Source organism: Mustela erminea, chromosome 5, assembly GCF_009829155.1.
Source record: "Mustela erminea isolate mMusErm1 chromosome 5, mMusErm1.Pri, whole genome shotgun sequence".
Classification (NCBI taxonomy): Eukaryota; Metazoa; Chordata; class Mammalia; order Carnivora; family Mustelidae; genus Mustela; species Mustela erminea.
The window spans coordinates 23,051,382-23,074,184 of NC_045618.1; the positions used below are offsets into that span (position 1 = coordinate 23,051,382).

A 22,803-nucleotide genomic window follows, 5' to 3' on the forward strand; every position below is an offset into this window, starting at 1 on the left:
TGCTATTTGTTATGCTCCACAAATAAGTGAAACCATATGATAATTGACTCTCTCTGCTTGACTTATTTCACTCAGCATAATCTCTTCCATTCCTGTCCATATTGCTACAAAAGTTGGGTATTCATCCTTTCTGATGGAGGCATAATACTCCATAGTGTATATGTACCACAACTTTCTTATCCATTCGTCCGTTGAAGGGCATCTTGGTTCTTTCCACAGTTTGGTGACCGGACCACTGACATCTTTTAATAGGGTGAATTTTCCTAGCTATAAATCCACCATCTTTCCATTTATTAAATTAAGTTGAAACTAAACAATGTCTTAAAATATTCTCAAAATAAAAGTTAGGCAAGCTTGATTGATTGAGTTCTAGGTAGAAGGTTGCTGGTATTATGAACAAGCTACTGTAAAGAATTTTTTTATAAGGTTGTTGAGCTGTATAGAGACACTTAAAGTAATATTGAATAGAAAATACAGTAACAAGTAACTTTATACTGTTCCTGATTTTAAGGATACCTTAAATGTAACCAGAGAGGGAAACAAAACATAAAAGACTCTTAATCTCAGGGGGCACCTGGGTGGCTCAGTGGGTTAAAGCCTCTGCCTTCGGCTCAGGTCATGATCCCAGGGTCCTGGGTCCAGGGTCCTGCTGAGCAGAGAGCCTGCTTCCTCCTCTCTCTTTGCCTGCCTCTCCACCTACTTGTGATCTCTGTCTGTCAAATAAATAAATAAAATCTTTAAAAAAAAAAAGACTCTTAATCTCAGGAAAGAAACTGAGAGCTGTTGGAGTGGAGGGGGCTGGAAGGATGGGGTGACTGGGTGATGGACATTGGGGAGGGTATGTGCTATGGTGAGCTCTGTGAATTGGCAACACTGATGAATCACAGACTGGTACCCCAGAAACAAATAATACATTATATGTTGACTTAAAAAGTTCAAAAAAAGAATACCTTCAATGTATGAATATTAAAAAAATTAAATTTTAAAGATATATGATATCATTAGAAGCAGTAAAAGTGTTTGATGAAATTAGATACAAATTCATAGTACAGCTTTAAAAACAAAACCACAACAAAATTAGGGGTACCAGGTGGTGGGTATTATAGAGGGCACGGATTGCATGGAGCACTGGGTGTGGTGAAAAAATAATGAATACTGATATGCTGAAAATAAATAAAAAATAAATTTAAAAATGTACAAAAAAGTAAATAAACTATTTGTCTCCATGAAAAAAAAATTAGGAGTGAAAGAGAATGGCTTTATTCTACTCAAGTGAATATTGGAAAGCAACCTACAACAATATTTGATGGTAAAAACTAAACCCTTTCCTTCTAAGACTGTGAAAAAGGCAAGGATGTCCTCTCTCATCACTCCTATTCATTATCCTCTTGGAAGACAAGAAAAAGAAATAAATTGTATACAGATTGGAATGGATAAAATAAAAGCACCTTTATTCTCAGACAATATGATTGTTTATGTGAAAAACACCAAAGAACCTACTCTCTTACCAAACCCCCACCCCAGCCTGGGGAGCAGGGGGAACAACAACAAAACCCTGTGGAACTAATTTAATGAGTACAGCAAGCACACAGGATATAAAGTCAATATACCAAAGTAAACTGCTTTTCTGTATACCAAGAAATTGGAATTTGAAATTCAAAGAGTGATACCATTTACAATAGCACTAAAAAAATGAGGTGCTTTGGAATACATCTTACAAAATATGTACAAGGTATATTATGCAGAAAATTGCAAAATATAAATGAGAGAAATCAAAAAAGATATAAATAAATTTTTAAAATTCCATGTTCATGAATTAGAAGAATTACTATTTTTAAAATATCAGTTCTTCCCAATTTGATCTATAGATTCAACAAAATTCAAATTAAAAATCTATAGGGGGCAACTATAAAACTACGGAACTTTAGGAAAAAAATCCATGTGACCTTGGGTTTGTTGAGAAGTCTTTACATACAACTAAAAGCATAATACATGAGAGAAAAAGATGATAACTTGCATTTGTTAAGATTAAAAACTGTCCTGCAAAAATATTGTTAAGAGAGTGAAAAGACAATTCAACAATAAGGAGAAAAACATTTAATAATCACATATTTGATAGAGGACATCTATCTAAAATATACAAAGACTGTTTAAAAACTGAACAATAAGAAAATAAATGACAAGAATTTAAAAATGGGAAAAAGACCGAAACATCTCATCAAAGGAGATATATAGATGGCAAATAATTATGTGAAAAGAGGCTCATCATCATTTGTCATTAGAGAAAGACAAAACAATGAGTTGCCACTATACACCTATTAGAATGGCAAAATTTCAAAAAGAAAAAAAAAAAAACAAAAACCAAAAGAAAACAAACTCAAAAAAACACAATACAAATTGCTGGCAAAAATAGAGTGCAACCAAGACTTTTCTAATTTTTGATGGGAATGCAAAATGGTATGGCAACTGGAAAGATAATTTGGAAATTTATTTAAAATAATTAAATGTTATGAATTGAATTGTCCTCCCCACTACCCCCCAATATCTTGAAATCCTAAATCCCAGTATTTCAGAATATGATGTTTAGAAATAGAGACACTACAGATATAATACGCATACTGGAGTAGGGTAAGCCCCTAATCTAATATGACCAATATCCTTGTAAAAAGGAGATTTGGAGATATACACAGCACACAGAAAGCACCATGCAGAGATGAAGGAAAAGATCAGGTCATGCTTCTGCATGCCAAGGAATGCCAAGGATAGCCAGAAAACCACCAGAAGACAGGAGAAAAATGTGCACTAGACTCCACTTTACAGCTCTCAGAAGAAACCAACCCATGCAATACCTTAATAATCAGACTTGTAGACACCGTAATCATGACACAGTAAACGTTTGTTGTCTAAACCCCTTAGTTTGTAGTTCTTTCTTAAGATAGCCTTAGGAAACTTACACGCAAAACATAGTCTGATTGTAAGATGCTCAATCACATTTCTAAGTATTTATCTAAATACTTAGATAAAACCTTTTATCTGAAACCTTATGTCCATACATACATGAAAATCTGGACTTGAACCATAATTATAGCTTTATTTGTAATTGCCCCAAATTGAAAGCATCCAAGATGTCCTTCAGTAGGTGAATGGGTAAACAGACTACATTACAGTCATATAATTGAATATTATTCAACGATAAAAGGAAATAAGCTACCAAACTATGCAAAAACATGGATAAATCTTAAATGTATATTGCTAGATGAGAGAAATCAGTCTTAAAAGGCTACATATGGTATGATTCCATTTATATGACATTGTGGAAAAGGCCAAACTATAAGGATGATCAATGGATCCATCTTTGCCAGGGATTCAGGAAGGGCTAAAATATTAATAAGTGAGTCATGGGGGAGTACCTTATAGTATAGAGAAATTAGAACTTTATGCAAAATGAGTGAGCCTCAATAGACGCAAATTTAAAAAATTCATTTAGGGGGGACGCCTGGGTGGCTCAGCTGGTTGGGCGGCTGCCTTCGGCTCAGGTCATGGTCCTAGCGTCCTGGGATCGGGTCCCACATCAGGCTCCTTGCTCAGCCGGGAGCCTGCTTCTCCCTCTGCCTCTGCCTACCACTCTGTCTGCTTGTGCTCACTCTCGCTCCTCTCTCTGACAAATAAATAAATAAAATCTTAAAAAAAAAAAATTCATTTAGGGGATCATCCACATTACCAGGGGATCTGATGGTAGAATGTTGACTATGACAAAAATGTCTAATGATATTAAGAATATTTGAAATATCCTCAGTGAAGAGGTTGGGGGAAGAGTACTGAGTTAAGTAACTTTGGAAATGAGTGAAGACTTCACGACGAAAGGCAAAAAGGTAAGCACTGCACTCCCATGGATAATGCACAAATCTGAAACCTTTGTACACATGTACTGGCATTCAACCAGCAGGTAAGTAGATGGCAACGGCAGGAGCCATTTCTCACTGTTAGAGTTGGAGGTTACCCATAGACAATGGGGAGGAGGCTAGATTGATCTATGTGGTATTAGCTTAGAGCTGCAGATGTTAGGGTAAACTCATGTGTGGCTTGCAACAGCTATAGATAGGCATGCGTGTGTACATGGGTTAGATAAATATAAATCTCCTTCCTCCGACAGCGTCAGGAGATCTAGAAGCAACCTCACCCAGTAGCAACAAGCATACCCTGTGCTCAGATCTTCATTTCTAATACCATTTTCAATCAAAAGGATCTAGGGATCCTTGGAGAAATGGCTGATTCTAGGACTGGGGCCAGAAATATTATGAGTCTAGAGTTTCTTGTAGTGTTAGAAAAGATGGGAGTACTCAGAAAAAAACCCACAAGGGAGTGTATGAAAGAGACACAGGAATCGAATGAAAGAACTCTGAATGATCAAAGCTGAAACGCTTTGAGCAAAAAAATGAAGTCATGCTGGATTATGACCCAAGGTATAAAGTAAATATCATTGAGTACACTGATATAAATAAATGATTGAATAAGTAAATGAGAAAGGAGAGATAAATCTCTCATGCAGAAGGATTTCAAGTAATTTATGTAAATACTTTAGGGAGTATTTAAAATTTATGAGAATACTTTAAGGAGGTTGATCATAACTCCCCACTCCTTACACGTGGGCTGTGAATACTGATATCCTTCCAAACAGCACAGAATAGGCAAGGAGGCAAAAAGGAGTAACTTCACAGTAGAAAAATCTGACATTGTGTCAACCCAGGTGATCAAGGTCAACATCAAAAGTGATACGTCATTCTGATAGTGTGTATCCTTGATATGATCTGATGAGAATGGCACTCTTTCTTTGCAGACTTCCTTTCCACACCCACCTCAGTCTGATCACAATAAAATACCAGCAAACCCTGAGAGACATTCTGCAAAATATTTGACCAATATGCCTCAAAACTAACAAGCTCAGCAAAAACCACACATTATTGGAAAATTATCATGGCCAAAAGGATCCCAAGGAGATATGATATCTAAATGTGATATGGTGTCTCACATGAGAACCCAGAAGAGAAAGACAACAGGTGAAAACTAAGAAAATTTGAATCTTTAAATTATGGTCCATAGTAATAATGTGTCAATATTCTTTTATTAATTGGAAAAACGTACCATACTAATGTTAGATGTTAACAGTAGGTCATACTCTCCTTGAGTGTGAGAAAGAAGAAAAGCTTTTCTAAACTTTTCTTAATATAAAAGTTTATTCAAACACAAAAACAAAGACATGATATTTGCTGTAAGCTTTTAGAAGATGCACTTAATCAGATTAAGATAATTTCCTTCAGTCCTTTAATCCGGAATATGTGTTGAATTTTATTCAATATATGCTGACGTGATGATATTTTTTGTTGGCCTATAAATGTGCTAATGATTAAAGGAATATCTCATTTTATTGTACTTTGATGATATTCCTTTTTCTGGCCATGGAAGGGGTACACATTGAAGGTTTGTAGCGACTCTACATTATGCAAGTCTATTAGCACTGTTTTTCCTACAGCATTTCTTCACTTTATGTTTCTGTGTCCCATTTTGGTAATTCTCACAGTATTTTAAACTTTTTATTGTTATTATATTTGAATTGCTACAATCTCATGATAAAACTTTAATAGACGAGGAGTTGTTTATGGAGGAGCAAAGAAAGCGGTTTCTTGAGATGGAATGTACTCCTAGTGAAGATGCTGTGAAGATTTTCTAAATGACAACAAAGGATTTAGAATATCACATAAAATTAATTGATAAAGCAGCGGCAGGGTTTGAGAGGATTGACTCCAAATTTGAAAGTTCTACTGGGGGTAAAAATGCTATCAAACAGCACTGCATGCTACAGAGAAATTGTTCATGAAAGGGAGAGTCAATCAATGTGGCAAACTCCATTGTGATTTTAAGAAATTGCCACAGCCACCCCGACTTCAACAACCATCACCCTGATCACTCAGGAGCCACGAACATCGAGGCAAAAGCCTCCACCAGCTAAATCCTACAACTTGTGGAAAAGTCAGAGGATGGTCAGCAATTTTTAGCAAAATTTTTTTTTAAATTAAGGTGTATACATTGATTTTTTTCAACAATGTTACTGCATGCTTAATATACTACAGTACAGAGTAAACATAACTTTTACAAACACTGAGAACCCAAAAGAATAATTTGGCTTGTTTTACTATATTTGCTTAATCGGGGGGTGCCTGTTTCTCAGTCCATTGAGAAACCAACTCTTCGTTTGGACTCAGGGCATGATCTCACAGTCTTCAGGTGAGGCTCCATGCTCAGCAGGGAATCTACGTCCCCTCTCCCAGGGCTCCTTCCCCCCACTTAGGGACACATATTCTCTCTCTCAAATAAATAAGTAAATAAATAAATCTTTATAACATTTACTTCTATTTTAAACATCTTATTTATTTATTTGACCGAGAGAGAGAGAACACAAGCAGGAGGAACAGCAGGCAGAAGGACAGGGAGAGAAGCAGGCTCCCTCCTGAGCCAGAAGCCCGATGCAGGGTGCAGGGCCTCCCAGCACCCTGAGATTATGACCCAAGCTGAAGGCAGACACATAACAGACTAAGCCATCCAAGAAGCCCTATTACATTTGCTTTACTGGAATATTCATCTTACTGCAGTGGTCTGGAATCAAATCCAAAAGATATTTTAGGCACACCCATATGAGGTCATAAAGGTGTGGCTCTAAACTGAAAGGACTGATGTCCTTTCAGGAAGAAGAGGAAATATCACACTTGTTTCACTCGCTCTCCCTGTTGTATGCACAGAGGGAAGGCTGTGTTTTAACACAGGGAAGAGGTGGCCACTGCAAACCAGGCCTAACCAGAAACCCACCCTAACAACTCCTTGACCATGGACTTCCAACCTCCAGAATGACGAGAAAATACATTTCTGTTGGTTATGCCACCAAGACTGGCCCATTTTGTTATGGTAGCTGACTAATAGGATCCTTCCCATAATTATGAATTGTTAGGCTTTTTTGGATTTGGTATGCTAGTTGTAATGTGTTTTTTGCATCTAATTCTGTAAGTTGTACTGCCCTATATTTCTTTCTTCTCATAGTACTTAACTAGCCTTAGTAGTTAGGTCTGTTTTTTATTAGACAAGAAAAAAAATTAAACATTATTGACATCATTTAACTTAGAAGTTAAAATAGAAATAAACTAGCATCGGAGCATGGAGGCAGGAAGGAATTTAAAAAGATATGAAATTAATGAAAAAATAACCAAACACCTAATAGGGTTGACCAACAAAATTAAAAAGTTGTTATTTGAAAAACTGAAAGCCTAATAAAATAGAATAAGAAAAAAATAGAAGAATATACAAAAATAATATTGAGAATGAAAAGGAGGAACCTCATGTAAATATTTCATTTGTTTAAGAAGAATGTTTTTTCACCAGTTTTTTTTTTGAAGATTTTATTTATTTATTAAAGAGAGGGAGAGAAGGAACACAAGCAGAGGGAGAGGCAGGCTTCCTGCTGAGCGGGAAGCCAGAAGCTGGGCTTGATCCCAGGACCCTGGGATCATGACCTGAGCCGAAGGCAGACGCTTAACAACTGAGCCACCCAGGAGTCCCAAGTTTTCACTAACTGTTGGTTGCAAATGCTGTTTTAAGTGTCCACCAGATCAAATTTCTTTTTTTTTTTTTTTTTAAAGATTTTATTTATTTGAGAGACAGAGATCACAAGTAGGCAGAGACAGCAGAAAGAGGAGGAAGCAGGCCGCCCGCTGAACAGAGAGCCTGATGGGGGGCTCAACCCCAGGAACCTGAGATCATGACCTGAGCTGAAGGCAGAGGCTTTAACCCACTGAGCCACTCAGGTGCCCCCAGATCAAATTTCTTAAAAGTAAAATTTTCAATCTCCAATATATTCTGTAATTTTGGCTAAATGGGTTTATTTTTGAAGCAGATTTTGCTGTTACTTGAATTTGCCATCTTGCAAGGACCAGAAATATCCTCTTCAATTATACCTTTTCCCTTCCAAATTATTCTTATTATTTAGCAATCATTGATTATTTAAATTTGCATGTAGGTTGCCACTCTTTGTCTCCCTTAAAAATCTGTGCTGTATTTTTCCTCCTAAGTGGTTTTACCAGTTTCATTATCTAGTGATGAATTTTCTTTTTTTTTTTTTTAGATTTTATTTATTTGACGAGAGAGAAACAGAGAGAGACAGAGACAGAGAGAGAAGGAACAAAAGCAAGGGAAATGGAGAGGGAGAAGCAGGCCTCCTGTTGGGCAGGGAGCCCAGTGCAGGCTGGATCCCAGCATCCTGGGATCATGACCTGTGCCCAAGGCAACGCTAAAGGACTGAGCCACACAGGCGCCCCTAGGGATGAATCTTTTATTTAACATGATCCTTGCTTCTTGCACTTCTGCAATTTGAGATCTACATTTTTTTTCAGTGGGAAAATTCTTAGTCATTTTCTCTTTAAATAATTTCTCACCTATTCTTATCAATATTTTCTAGGACTCCTATTAGGTGACCTCTTATTCTATCCTCAATCCCTTAACCGTTCTTATCTGGGTGATTTCCTTGGTACTTTTTCACTTCTTGCTCCCAGAGTACCAATGCTCTCTTCATCATTAGCCAGTCTCCTCTTTAACATAGATTTTCAATTTTAATAGTTATGGCTTTTTTTTCTAGGTGTTCATATTTTATTTTCTGTTTGTTTCTATTCCTTTGTGCTTTGTTCTCTCCCTATGCCATTAATTCTTACTTTATTCCTTGTATATTATATTCCTAACACTGCTTACTTTTTTCTCGTCTCAGGCCCAGGTAAGAAGACTGTTTTCTAGTTTCCCTTGCCTGAGGTTGTGATCAGTGACTCCAGCCAAAGGAATGTAGACAGAAATACTACAAGCAACTTCTAGACCTGGTCCTGGTACACTCCTACTTGTTTGCAAGCTGTGTAAATGTTGAGGCTCCAGCAGAAAGTTCAATTAGCATACTCCTCTGGCCCTCAAAACACAGTCAATCCAGTTGCTGAAAGGATCTTGTATCTCTGAAAGATCTGAGGAGCTTAGATACCTAGGAAAGTCACTGGAACTTTTTCATATCATTGTAAGGGAGCAATTAACTTTATAGTGTTATGCCAATAGGATTTGTGGTTTATTACTGAAGCTGATATAACTCACCAGGATCAAAAACTTTGGCATTTTAAACACACTTATTTTATAGGTTTCTTTTTCCCCAGATCATCCTATTATTTCAATTTGTGGAGTACTATTTTTTTTTTTTCTGTTCTTTCTGCCTGAGTAACTACTCTGGATTTATTTCCCGTCCCTGCTTTTCTAAGCTCAAGTATGTATTAATGTACTCTTAAGTTTTATTTCCCATTCATGTTGGGAATAGGAGTGAGATGATGACCTGTGGCTCTGTCAGCTCAACTCCAGAATGTCCTACTACCCTCTTTATTTTATAAATGAAAAAACATAGTCCCATACATGGAGGAAGCATAGCCAAACTCGCAGATCTACTTAATGGCATAGCACATACTGGAATTTATTTTCCCAAGCTCAAACTGTAAACTGAGTGAGTGGATTGTATTCCTCCAGTTCCTCCAGACACTTAGCAGACAGAGAGCACACGGCATAAATAAAACTTATTGACTGGCTTACCCACTGGGAAATAGTTTATTTCTAGGTTTCTGATATTATGGGCACAAGGGATGTAAGGAAGTAGTTAAGCTTTTAGGAAAGTGATCCCAGTGACCAAACTCAAGGCACATGAATTCCTGTGGCCCCACTAGAATGGAAGGCAGGGCTTTTAGACACTTTTAGGAATTGTGTTTGAGAGCTAGTGCTGCATTCACAGGACCAGTGGAGATGACGTGCCAGTGAGAATCTTCCCGTTGATACCTCTTATGCCCCTTCTATTCTGTTGTTTTATTTTCCTTCTCTTATTCCCTTTTTGCCAGTGGCTGTAAACCTTCACTTTATTTTATTTTATTTTATTTATTTATTTTTTCAGTATTCCAAGATTCATTGTTTATGCACCACATCCAGTGCTCCATGCAATAGGTACCCTCCTTAATACCCACCACCAGGCTTACTCACCGCACCCCACCCCCTCCAAAACCCTCCTTTTTTTTCTGAGTACACAGTCTCTCATGGTTCCTCTCCCCTACCGATATCCCCCAACTCACTTTAGTTCATTTCTTCACTGGTGCCAGGTCTATGGGTATCCAGACGGCCACAAATTTCCTAACTAACTGAAGCTAAGAGCACGCTTATTTGCTCACCAGGAAGCTGTGTCCTGTTGCTCCCATCTTCTGGCTGAATACCTCCTCTGTGGCAAGCCCAGGATCCTTGTCATTTCCAACACTTCTCCGGAAAGAATGAACCTTTTCTTCCGCGAGGACCCTACCGCAGTTATCAAAGCCTCACTGATTATTTGTTTATACATAGTTCAGTTAACAGGTGCGAATTTGCTATCAGACACTTCTTGCAAGGCTGTCACATTTCTTTCTTTTTCCAAATCAAATAACTGGCTCGGTTGCCCATTCCTGCTGCTGGGATATATTCAAGGGTAGTCACGTTTTGGAGAGCCTTTCTCTGGTTTTTAATGTTATCCAAGAATCCCGTGTCTTACGCAGCTCAGAAATGTGGGCATTGCCTAGGCTGGTCCACAGTGCCTGAGCTCTGGATTTGGTTCAAAAGCTCTGTGGCTTGAACCGAGGCGAGGGGCAGCGCCCCCTACCTGAGCGCAGGGAACTTGCTGCACTCAGTTTTCTGCAACCTGCTTGCTGAGAGCAAATGGGGCAGGGCTCTCCGCCTCTGTAGAAACCCCTCTTCAATACCTTCATTCCCTTGCTCATCCAAAACCATACCGCCTCTTTAATATCTAGGATTCGGCTTAGCCCTTGACGTTTTGACTTTTTTCCCCCCCGCTGAGCCTCCCCTTGCCAATTAACTATCTCCCGGGTTTAAAAAAAAAAAAAAAAAGTGTAGATTTACACCACCAAGTTTTGGCTAGCTTTCCAGAAAAGGGTTGGGGGAGTAACTTCAATCTTCTAAATCTCCTTTGAAAGAGAATGAGACACAAAGAAGATGCCCACTGGGAATCCCATCACACACTTTTACAGCTTTTCTCCTCCCTTATAGAATGTCTCCCAGGCAGAGATTTCCCCTCTCCTTTCAGCACTTCCAGAACCTAAATGAGAATCCGGCTGGTGATGCCCATCAAATGGTTGCTGACAGAACACCGGGGCGGGGGCAGGAGGGGACTTCCTCCCAGGTCTGTTTCGTCAGGCTGGAGAGACATCCCAACCTGTGGAAGCCAGGTTCCCAGTCGCTGACACCTAGCCACTGGCGTAAGAGAGGGAGGACCCTGGAGGACTGCACCCCAGAATTGCCCCGCTCTCTCCCAAGGACCCCGCGCAGCTTCTGTCTGAGCGCAGGAGGGAGCGGAGTAGGGACCAAGGACAGAAGGAGAGACAGCGCTGGCCCTGGATAGCCCCCGGCTTGGCTGGAGGCGTGATGTGGTGGAGACAGAGGCTGGGCGGGGTGCCCACACTGTAACCAGTGCCGGGGTGCACTTCCCTCTTGCACCCGCGGGCTGCAGTTCCCCGGGCAGCCGCCGAGCCTCCCAGGCCCCCGCGGACCGGCTGGGGTGGGGGCGGGGGCGGGGCTCATCACGTGGAGAAGTGCGCGGAGGCGGGCGGGGCGGGGGCGCGCGCTCGGCTCTTTAAAGGCGCGCGAGCCGAGCCGGGAAAGGTGGCTCCGCGGCCGCAGGCGCAGGCCCGGGCGGACCAGCGAGACGCGGGGCGCGCCGGCCCGTGGCAGCTCCGAGTCGCAACATGCGCCGGTCGGTCTGGCTGGCGCTGGCCGCGTCGCTCTTGCACGGTAAAGCCGCCAGGTCTCCCAGCCCTCTACTCCTCCTCCGCGGGATCCCGGGCGCATTCCGGCGGCTCCGAGCGCCCCGCGCAGGGGCCAGGTTTGGGGGCTCGCGCGAGGAGGGACGGTGGGTGGCGCTATGGGGGTGCCCGGGAAGGGCGAGCCCCGTTCGTCTGGGCTGCTTGCTTTAGGTGGCGGGGGTCACAGGCAAGGGGCGTGGGGCGCACCCCCGCTGGCCTTCCCTGAACAGCCCGCCGGGCTCTCCTTTCCTTAAGTGTCCCTGCAAGGCGAGTTCCAGAGGAAGCTCTACAAGGAGCTGATTAAGAACTACAACCCCTTGGAGAGGCCCGTGGCCAACGACTCGCAGCCACTCACCGTCTACTTCTCCCTGAGTCTTCTGCAGATCATGGACGTGGTGAGTCCGGCCCGGCCGCAAGGCTGTCCTCTCCCCGCCGTGGGTTCTGAGGGGTCGCGGAAGCATCAGGCAGCCAGGCGGTGTAGTTTGTCTGGGACAAGCCAGCTGGCTCAAGGCCAGGAGGGCCAGAACTCTGCCCCTGACCTGAGCCTGCTCACTGCTGCGTGCCTCAGTTTCCCCTCCCGCCGAAGGAACCCGGTATAGCATGTTCCACTGCTCCTGCCACCTGTGCATGGGTACTCCAGCCCCACCCTTCCCTCAGCCTGAAACTCAGGATGAACGTATTCCCATCCTGAGCCAGAATCAGCAAGAATAGGGTCCAAATGGTCACATTGCCGTATCCGTTATGGTATAAGTGTTAGCATGCTGTCCGTGTCAATTTGGCCATCTCTAGACTTTATTGCTGCCTGTAGTATGTAGCCTCTTTGAGTAGGGGCTTGGTCTTGGGCTTTGCAGCTGGTTAATCTGTCCAGCCAGATGGCCAGCTGTGAGCATTTACACGCCCCCTTTGCCCCAATTCCAATAATGGGCTTTTTTTTTTTTTTTTTTTTTATCCTTTCCTGGTGATAGTAGTGCTGGCAGTCCCGCTCTGATGGTGAGCAAGCCTTAGCACTCGAGATACACTTGTCGGTCAGGCAGCTGCTCCCAGCCCCATGGGGTTCTTTCTTTGTGGACTTATTAGTGCTCACTTTAGTTGACAAATCTAAATAATGTGTGTAAGTTATTTTTTTCCTTTTCTTTTGCTCAAAGACAGCGTTGAATGTTCAGAGTTCATGACATATTCTTCATACAATACAAATATTTTACAGAAGTGTTTGATTCATTATAAATGGGTTTCTGTGTCTAATTTGTACAAATTATTAGCCTCTGTTCTGGGGTACAGGGTCTAATTTGTACAAAGTATTAGCCTCTGTTCTGTGGTACAGGAACGCTGGTGTTCAGGGGGAGGGAAGACTGTGGTGGGAAAGAGGTGTTCAGATAGCCTCAGTTCCACGTAGAAAGTGCTACGATCCACCAGAGGGGTGCAGATAAGTGGTATAAGAAGACAGGTGATATTTCATAATCTTACAAATAAAGAGGACCCACGTTACCACACTGATGCACGTTACATCACTTAACGTAGCTAGAATTGCCGTGATGAACGGCTCCCTCTTCCATAATATGCCTGCGTTAAATGTGCACTTCTTCCAAGAGACAGAGCTATCCTTAAAATATTCAGTGATTATGTGACAACATAGACGACTTATCAGGAGATGTGTAGACAAGTGCCGTCTAGAGGTTACCAAAGAACAAAAATCACTGTTTACAGAGCTTGGATTTCAGGAGAGGGGAAAGGATGTAGATTTGGAGTTAGGGGAAGAGAGGCTGAAAAAGAAGCTCTAGGACTGAATGAAGGAAGCTCTAGGACTGAATGAAGCCAGGTCAGAGAAATGCCAGTGTGGAGGCTTTGGGAGCTCCACAAGGCTCTGCCCCTTGTGGGGAAGGAGTAGTTTCTTTAAGAGCAGCTTCTCTGTTACTTCATTACTTCAAGAGGTACTTGGGGGCCTCTGTGGGTTCTGGCTCTCACAGTTTCTGAATGGTTGCTGTTTGGTAAGTTTTGTAAGTGTCCTGAATCTGTATTTTCCTGTTAGTGAAAGAGACAGGATAACATTTCATTGGTCACTGTGATGAGCTAAAGATGTGAAGGCAACTTTGAGAGATTACAAAGCTAGAACAAGACTATGGTCTTTTTCATCAAAACACACCAATCCAAACAACACTCTCCACCCCACCCCCTGCACATGGCAGAGGACCTGTCAGCTAAGCTAACACACTTCACAAGTGGTGCATGGTAGGCTGAGAAGGTGAAAGCTGCCCTCCCCCACCCCACTTGCTCAGGATTGGCTCCAGCTAGCCAGATGGCCTCACCATGGCTATGTGCCACAGCTGCTTCTCTGGAGTGCTGGCTGGATGGCATGTGAAGGTACAAGGCTTGCTTAACCAAGGAGCAGGAACAGTGAGCATGTGGAGCAGTCCTCCTAAGGCTGTGGCAGTCTCTTTGGGAGAGAAAATCACTCCCAGTGCAGCTGCAAGCTTCTTTCTAGGTGCTTTTATCTCTTTAGGAGATCCTTAAGGAGTCAACATAAATGAAGGATTCGAAGGTCTTATGAGAAGTTTAAGTGTCAGCTAGGGTTACATGATGTGACAAAGAAATAATAAAACACAAGCTTGTGTCAAGTTAGGAAATTTTAAAAACTATCAAAAGACTTGAGGACTGGGGCGCCTGGGTGGCTCAGTGGGTTAAGCCTCTGCCTTCGACTCGGGACATGATCTCAGGGTCCTGGGATCGAGCCCCGCATCGGGCTCTCTGCTCAGCGGGGAGCCTGCTTCCCCCTCTCTCTCTGCCTGCCTCTCTGCCTACTTGTGATTTCCGTCTGTCAAATAAATAAAACAAAAACCAAAAACCAACCAACCAAACAAAAAAGAAACCTTGAGGACTGAGTATCATCATCATTCCAGTGTTGGAGAAACCTGAAGATAGCCATGAGGTCATGGGAAGGTGGGAGGAATAAAGCCTTGGTCTCTCCCTGGCCATCCAGCCATGAACCCATGAGCTTCCCAGGCAGGCAGTGCTGCAAGCTCATGGTGTGGCCTTGAACAAATTACTTTACCTCTCTAAGCCCTGTTTCTTCATGTGTAAAATAGAATATTAATACCCACTTCAAGGGTTTCAAGAGGATTAAGTAAGAAAAAATGGTTGACATTCACTGGTAATTCACTGAAGGTTTGCTCGATCTTAATTATGTAGCTACTCAACTCAGAGGTTGGGAAGTGGATGCCTAGAAAGGTATGGTCACTTGCCCAAAGTTGCTCATTGGTTAGTGGCAGGGCTGCGAGGAAAACCCACATCTGACTTTGAAGTGCTTTGCTTCTTACCTCCTTTGCAGTCGGTAACGTCTTTGACAGAGGAGTTAGCTTAATTTATTTACATGGGCTGAACTGAAGCTGATTGAGTGCAACTACTCTGAGATCCTAGGTGGAAAGGAAGTCTCTATATCAGAAATAATGAAATATGCAAACATTTGTAATCCATTCGGACTTGGCTCTGCCTGGTTTTGAAGCAGAGCCAGGGTGCTCCAGCTGGAATCTTAGCACCCTAGACAGAGATACAGTGGCTCTCATAAGGGATTCATGTGATAGTTCTGACTGGCGTGAGATTCTCTTTATAAATTTGGTAATAGGGGTCATTTACTTACTCTGACTGGGCTGTTCTAGACATCATTACCCCACCCTCCAAGTGTTCTCCAGCTAGCCAGCGAGATTTCCTTTTTGCCAGCGAGATTTCCTGGCTGGAGTGTTAGGGAAATGGCATATGATGTTGCATATTTTATTTTCATGAAAGATCATTTCTATTTCACCAATTTATTCCATACATATTTACTGAGCTCGTTTTGTGAACTTTGCTAGTTCTGGGGATTCATAAATGAATAAAGGATGGTTTCTACTTTTAAAACTCACAATCAGGCTAAGGAGACTGACGTGTAGATCCAAGATTACCACATGTGTAATTTAACGTACATGCCTGTACCAAGTGCTACAAATACACATAGAAAACATTTATTTCCAGTGAAGGTAACTGGGAATGGTTTCAAAGCAGAGGTAGTCAGATTTCTAAAATTGAGTAGGAATTTGCCAGTTGGAGAAAGTAAGACTGACCCTCCAGGTGATGGGGGCAGGGTTAGAAGAGTTTGGTGGAGGACAGGACAACTTCAGCAACGTAGGTGCTAAGAAACGCTGGCTCTCAGTTATTCTTGGCTACAGGTTTTAATGCAAGACTTCTTAGAATATTGAGTGTTCTTGTGTTTATTGAGAATTTCTAAAAGAAGGGTATAGTATTGACCGGAGTAATTTTTCTCTACAGACTTTTCTGGTAAGAATTAGTTTCTAGAAATGCACTTTACAAAATGCAGGATAGGATTATTTTTGGGGAGGATGTATGCATTGAGTTCAGAGACAGGAGGGGAACAAAGCGTGAGGTGCGTTGAATGTTCTGCAGAGTTGAAGTTTTGCCCTGGCCTGGGTATCTCTGAGAGCATGAGGAGACAGTGTGCCAGGGGATTTGTGAGGCTGAAAGATCAGCTTGCCATAGCAGATTTTCCTAGAAATGGAAACAATCCAAACCATGATACTGGTATTAAATCTAACAAGTATACATTATAGGTTAGAATGAAAAAAAATGCATACATTTTAAGGACAAAGCATATATTTTCAGAGGGATTGTTTTACCTGCTGTGGTCTGTTCTAGCTATCGAACAGGCCGCTTGGTGAACTGTTAGGTGGAGAGTGGGAAGGTGTGGTGTATTTTTAAGCAGTGGAGGGATATAACTAGATCTGTGTTTATTTAGATAGAGGATGCTGAGGGCAGTATGTATGTGGGATAGATTGGAGAGGAGGAGAAGTGTGGACAAGGGATGAAGAGGTCGAAACTTCCCACATGGGGGGAAAGTGAGAAGTGGACAGAATCCAGAGATACTTTGGATATCCAGCCTATGATATGTAACTGTTTATATAAACTTCGTGTAGCTACATAGATAAATTTGTTATGTAAAAATGTCTAACTTATTCCTAAATGCATACTCTGACTCATGGCATTTATTAATTTAGTTTGTGGGCTTGTAACTGGGCTGGGAATGAGATGATACACAAGAAATCATTTTGAAGTGATACAAATGCAAGGTTCTAAACTGCCAGTAGTTTCCATAATATTTCTCCTTTATTCCTGCCATGTAGTCATTCACCTGTACGCATACATCTTAAGGCCATTCTAGATGTTGATTTGCATACAATAAATGTGCACAGTTATGAAAGCATGTCCAGAAGGCAAGGCATTTAAAATGAATAATGCGAATCAACACATAATTATACACAATGTAAAACACATAATTATGCACGAATGATTTTTTGGTATTTTATGGATTCTACTTTTAGATTCAACATTTTAGAAGCTTTAATCACAAGACAATAGAGCTAAGTGGCCCCACATTTGGGGTTTGCTACAAATGACGGCAGGTATGTTTGTGGAGCCCGATGTTGTAAGGGCTTGTGTGTTATCTGACATCCCCATGGCGATGCTTTGCTTTTGTCAGACCTATGATTTTGCATCTACTGGCCACTGTTTAAAATGCTACAACTCTCATTTAATAGTATCCAATATTAGCTGTAAAAATTGTTCACATTGAACACCTTCTGTGCAGAAAGCCCAAGGTACAGGTAAGTATCCTAATGATGTTTTTATATGTGGTATTTCTTAAAACTGTAAATGTAATATATATATATATATATGTATATACATATATATATTATATGATTTTTTTGTGCAAGAAATGAAATTTTTAAACAATAGAAGAAATCATCACCCAAATCACCATCACTCAAGATATTCTGGTGTATTTCATGCTCTCTTTTCTCTGTGTTTATAGACTATATACAGAAGTATTTAAAAATTAAAATTGTATAACCCCATTACCATACTTTAAACAATATTAGCAGGCATTAATTTTAAAGTGATACAAATATGCCAAGTGGTAAACAAATACAGGTTTTAGATTAAAATTGAATTCTTTTTCCACCATCATGCATTTCTCACCATCAGTGCATGTTCAATCTCTGTCCCTCTTTTTATTTTAGAAATCATTTAAAAAGCATGTATTGAAGTGATTCATGATGTTACTTTTAAGTTACATGAAATGATTCACGATGTTGTTTCTAAGCCTTTTCATTTTGTGCCAGTGCATGTAGAAAATTGCAGAGATCATTTGAAGGTCTTAAGGATACTTTTTGTTTGGATAATTTTTGTTTGTTTCTGACCAACATCCAGGTCATGACATCAGCAAGCACAAATTGCTTCAATCTAGTTAGTCGTTGAGAAGGTGGGGAGCTGGCCTTCCATTCCTGTAAGGGCTGATCCGCTTTTGATTTTTGATTATACATACTATGATGTAAATATAGAGAATTTACTAGAGTCTTACCTCTTTTCAATGGACTAGAGCTCCTGTTTTGTCCCTCTAGCTCTCACATTCATCAAGATCTGCTTAATTTTTTGACCCTGTAGACATTGTTTTAAGAATCATCAAGGGGTTGTTGAAAAGTGGCCCCCAAACCTGTTATCTTCTCAGGTCTTCCCTCCCCTCCTGGACCATGGCTCCGCCATTCTTCATTGCCCTGTTAAGTGCTCTGGTGTTTTTATACACATGATCGCTACTTTTTCTATCCTCTTTAATTGTTCTCACTGGAGGGTTTGTGAGAACCACTTAGTTCCTCATTGCTGGGGGCAGAACTGAAATTCTAAATTAAAACTTGTTTACAATGCACCTTTGTAATTCATCCAGATTTACTATGCTAGAAATTTTATCCCTCTCAAACCTCTTTATGGCTTTGGGACATAAACAAACATACAAAATGCTTTAGCTTTATAGACTGAGGATTATGGGTGCTTTTACTGAAGGAATCTTTCTTGTAAATGTTGCTTTTCTGGTCTACCACTGAAGGTATTCCCCAAAGGGTTCAGTTTTCTCAGAGCCCCTGATTCATCCCTGACATGCTGTTAAAGGAAGAGAAATAGTCTTGTTATGGAGGGATGCCAACGAAAATCTCTGTCCTTTTATTGATTTATTAGGATTAGGTAGTGTTTTACTCCTCAGAGGAGAAGAGAGTCATTTAGAACCTTCTAATAGCAGTTCCCATGGTACTTATTTCAGTGATTTACTTATTGACAGTCAACAACAGCTATAAACCATTTCAGAAAAAAAAAAAAAAAAACAACCCCCAACCAAACTATTGTAAAAGTGTGTCTGTGTACATATTTATGTGTATATAAATACACACACACACACACACACACACATTTGTCTTATCTTTCCTTGTTGAATATTTTCTTGTTGAATATTTATTTTGATAACCTCAAAATAAGATATCACATAATATGCTTAAGTTTCCATGGAGAAAAGCTGGAAGTTACAACAAAAGCTGAGGAATCACAGCCCTCAGAATGCCAAAATAATTGGCTGAAACTAACAAAATTAAATGAGGAATTGTATAAAACCCTGTATTATGAGTTAAAAGCCACTGAGGGAGAATGGGTTGTGGGAAGGTCTTAGATGTGGGCCTGACTCCAGTCTCTAACTCAGGTAGTCTCACCTGTCTGTGACAGGTGGAAGCTGACAGGGAGGGAATTGTAACTGTCATGGTTAACAAATGCCACCTGTGAGATGATTCTCAAAGTGCGGAATTTACTCTTGGATTACTGTCTGTAAAGATTTTTGTCTTGGACAAAAAGAGGTATTGTCTATATTGGAGGGAAAAGGCATATCACTAAAGCAATAAAAATCTGTTTGGGGTGCCTGGGTGGCTCAGTGGGTTGCAGCTTCTGCCTTCGGCTCTGGTCATGATCCCTGGGGTCCTGGTATCGAGCCCTGCATCGGGGTCTCTGCTCGGTGGGAGCCTGCCTTCTCTTCTCTCTCTGCCTGCCTCTCTGCCTACTTGTGCTCTATGTCTGTCCAATTAATAAATTAAAAAAAATTTTTTTAAATCTGTTTTATTTCCACTGGAAAACCATTAGCATGATGTTGAGCACCAGGATTTAATTTTGCCCTTCTCTGGGGATGTATACAGGTGGGATAACACAAGCACACAGTGTGTACTCTTTTGGCTCTGGTTACTTTTGCTTTTATTTTTGAGAGTGACATTCAAGTTGTTGCCTATGGTTGTAGTGTATACATCTTTATGGTATGAATGTAACATTTATTATTCTATTGATGGGTAATTAGGTGCCAGCTTTTGTCTATTATGAAGACCTCTGTCATAAATATTCTTATTTTACATGTCTTTTGAGGCCTGTGTGAATGCATTTCTATCTATCACATACGTATGTATATGGGTGTATGCTCTAAGTCATAAGGTGGCAATACCTTTCAGTTTTCCAAATGAAGCCAAATGAAATGATTTCAGAATGATTCTAAACCAATTAACATTCTCACCAGGAGTGTATGAAAAGTCATTATTGTTCTACATACTCACCAACCCTTGGTATTTTCAGTGCTTTTAATTCACCATTCTGGTGGGAAGGGAGTGATACTTCTTTATGATTTCAATTAGCAGATCCACTGATTACTAGAGGAGTCAAGGGCTATTTCATTTCTTAATTTTCAAGTTGATTCTTTCCTTACTTTCTTTTCTTTTTTTAAAAGATTTTATTTGTCAGAGAGAGAGAGAGAGAACAGGCAGGCAGACGCAGAGGGAGAAGCAGTCTCCCTGCCGAGAAAGGAGCCTGATATGGGACTCCATCCTAGGACACCGGGATCATGACCTGAGCCAAAAGCAGCCCTTTGACTGACTGAGCCACCCAGGCATTCCTTTTTTTTTTTTTTTTTTTTAAATTTTTTTTTTTTTTTTTCTGTTTCCGAGATTGCTTAGGTACCACACCCAGTGCTCCATGCAATACTTGCCTCCTTAATACCCACAACCAGGCTCACCCAACTCCCCCTCCCCCTCCCCTCTAAAACCCTCAGTTTGTTTCTCAGAGTCCGCAGTCTCTCATGGTTCGTCTCCCCCTCTGATTTCCCCCAATTCACTTCTCTCCATCTCCCCACGTCCTCTGTGTTATTCCTTATGCTCCACAAGTAAGTGGAACCATATGATAACTGACTCTCTCTGCTTGACTTACTTCACTCAGCATAATCTCCTCCATTTCCATCCATGTTGATACAAAAGTTGCTATTCATGCTTTCTGATGGAGGCGTAATAGTCCATTGTATATATGGACCACATCATCTTTATCCATTTGTCTGCTGAAGGGCATCTTGGCTCTTTCCACAGTTGGCAGATTTTTTTTTTAAGATTTTATTTATCAAGTAGGCACAGAGGCAGGCAGAGAGAGAGGAGGAAACAGGCTCCCTGCTGAGCAGAGAGCCTGATGCCTGGCTAGATCCACAGGACCCTGAGACCGTGACCCAAGCCAAAGGCAGAGGCTTAACCCATTGAGCCACCAAGGTGCCCCAGGCAATTATTTTCCAGAAGTGTCTGTTCATGACTCTTGCCTCTTTTTTCTTGGCTTGCTTGTTTGTTTAGTTTTTCCTTAATGATTTGTATGAACTTTTCTATATTATGGACATGAGCCCTTAGGCAGTTAAATGTTTTTGCAAATATTCTCTCAGATTCTTTGGCTTGTATTTTTGCTTTTTTGAGCTTTGCTTTTTCTGTCTTTTGTAAATCTTTAGTTAAAGTATAATATGCTTCTAGAAAAATGGTGCCTTTTGATGCACAGCAATTCTTCATTTTAATGTGACCCAACTCATAAAACCTTTTTTTCTATGTTTAATGCTTACTGTGTCCTATTTAAAAACTTCCCTTTCTCAACCTCATGAAAATATTTTCCTTTATAGGCTTTCTGTTGTTGTTTTACCTTTCATATTTTATGTGCCATCCACCTCAAGTTGATTTTTAGTTTAGTATATTTAAAGGTGATTACTTTTAAGTAGCTTTGTGGAAATCTTGACTGATGATTAATTTCAAGGGTTGTTAGTATAATTGCTATGTGATTGTTGAACTATATCACACTTGGACATTTTATTATCTACTGTGTTGGCCCCCGGATAGATATTTCAGTTATTTAATGTGTGTATACTATGCAGAAAATGTATAGGCTATGACATTTTTTAATACTTAAGAATGTCAGCGTGACACACAACATTTACAGAGCCAACAATAAAGATTTATGAGAAGCAACAGTCATATTCCATTTTTCACATTGCTGTCCGTTCCCCTGAGACCTTCAGCAGTTTCTGTTTCTGGCTATGATTCCTGATTCCATACTCATTTATTATTCCTTGATTGATCAGCTTTATCCGTTTGCTATTGACTTCTTGTTATGATGAGATATGAACTTGATTCACTCAGAGCTCTCCCTATCTGCTCTCATAGTACCGTTGTCACTTCCACTGATCACTTTTATACCTTCAAAATACAGTCTTAAGACTGTCATTTCTGTTAACCATAATTTGGTTTCCTAGTCTATAAGCACTAGAGTGCTGTCCCTACTTTTTTTTGTTGTTTTTTTTTTTTAAACCACCTCTATCTCCATGTTGGTAGCATTTACATTCTCTCCTGTAGCCACCTGTAATTTATCTGTAGTTTGATTCTATCGTATCTTGATTTTTTTTTTAAACTGCCTTCACAATTTTGTGACAATGTAAACTATACTCTCTGAAAAGCCATTTTTTCTGAGTCTATAATTCTTTCTGTTTGAATGTTTCTTTTGTCATCTATCCTGGTGTCAAGTTTAGATGTTCTCCTTTTTTATACTCTTCACCAAATCTTATCATTCTTTTCTTTTTCCAAGTCTTTAGTTATGCTGTTTATTCCCTCTGTTCATTATAGAGTTGACTTCCTTTCTCAGAGGAAATTAGTTGAGGGTTATCATTCATTTCTTTATTTTTTAAATTCATTTATTTCAAACTGAATAATATTATTCCTTCTAAGATAAT

At 40.5% G+C, this 22,803-nt stretch overlaps 1 protein-coding gene across 1 annotated transcript in view; it reads left to right on the forward strand.

The window, feature by feature from the left end:
• Positions 1-11,694: 11,694 nt before the first annotated feature.
• Positions 11,695-22,803, forward strand: part of CHRNA7 (cholinergic receptor nicotinic alpha 7 subunit) — a 115,478-nt gene continuing 104,369 nt past the window's right edge. The window contains 4 exon segments of the mRNA XM_032342265.1: positions 11,695-11,897; positions 11,900-11,945; positions 11,948-11,968; positions 12,144-12,283. Coding sequence (XP_032198156.1) covers positions 11,832-11,897; positions 11,900-11,945; positions 11,948-11,968; positions 12,144-12,283 — 273 coding nt within the window. The 5' untranslated portion in view covers positions 11,695-11,831.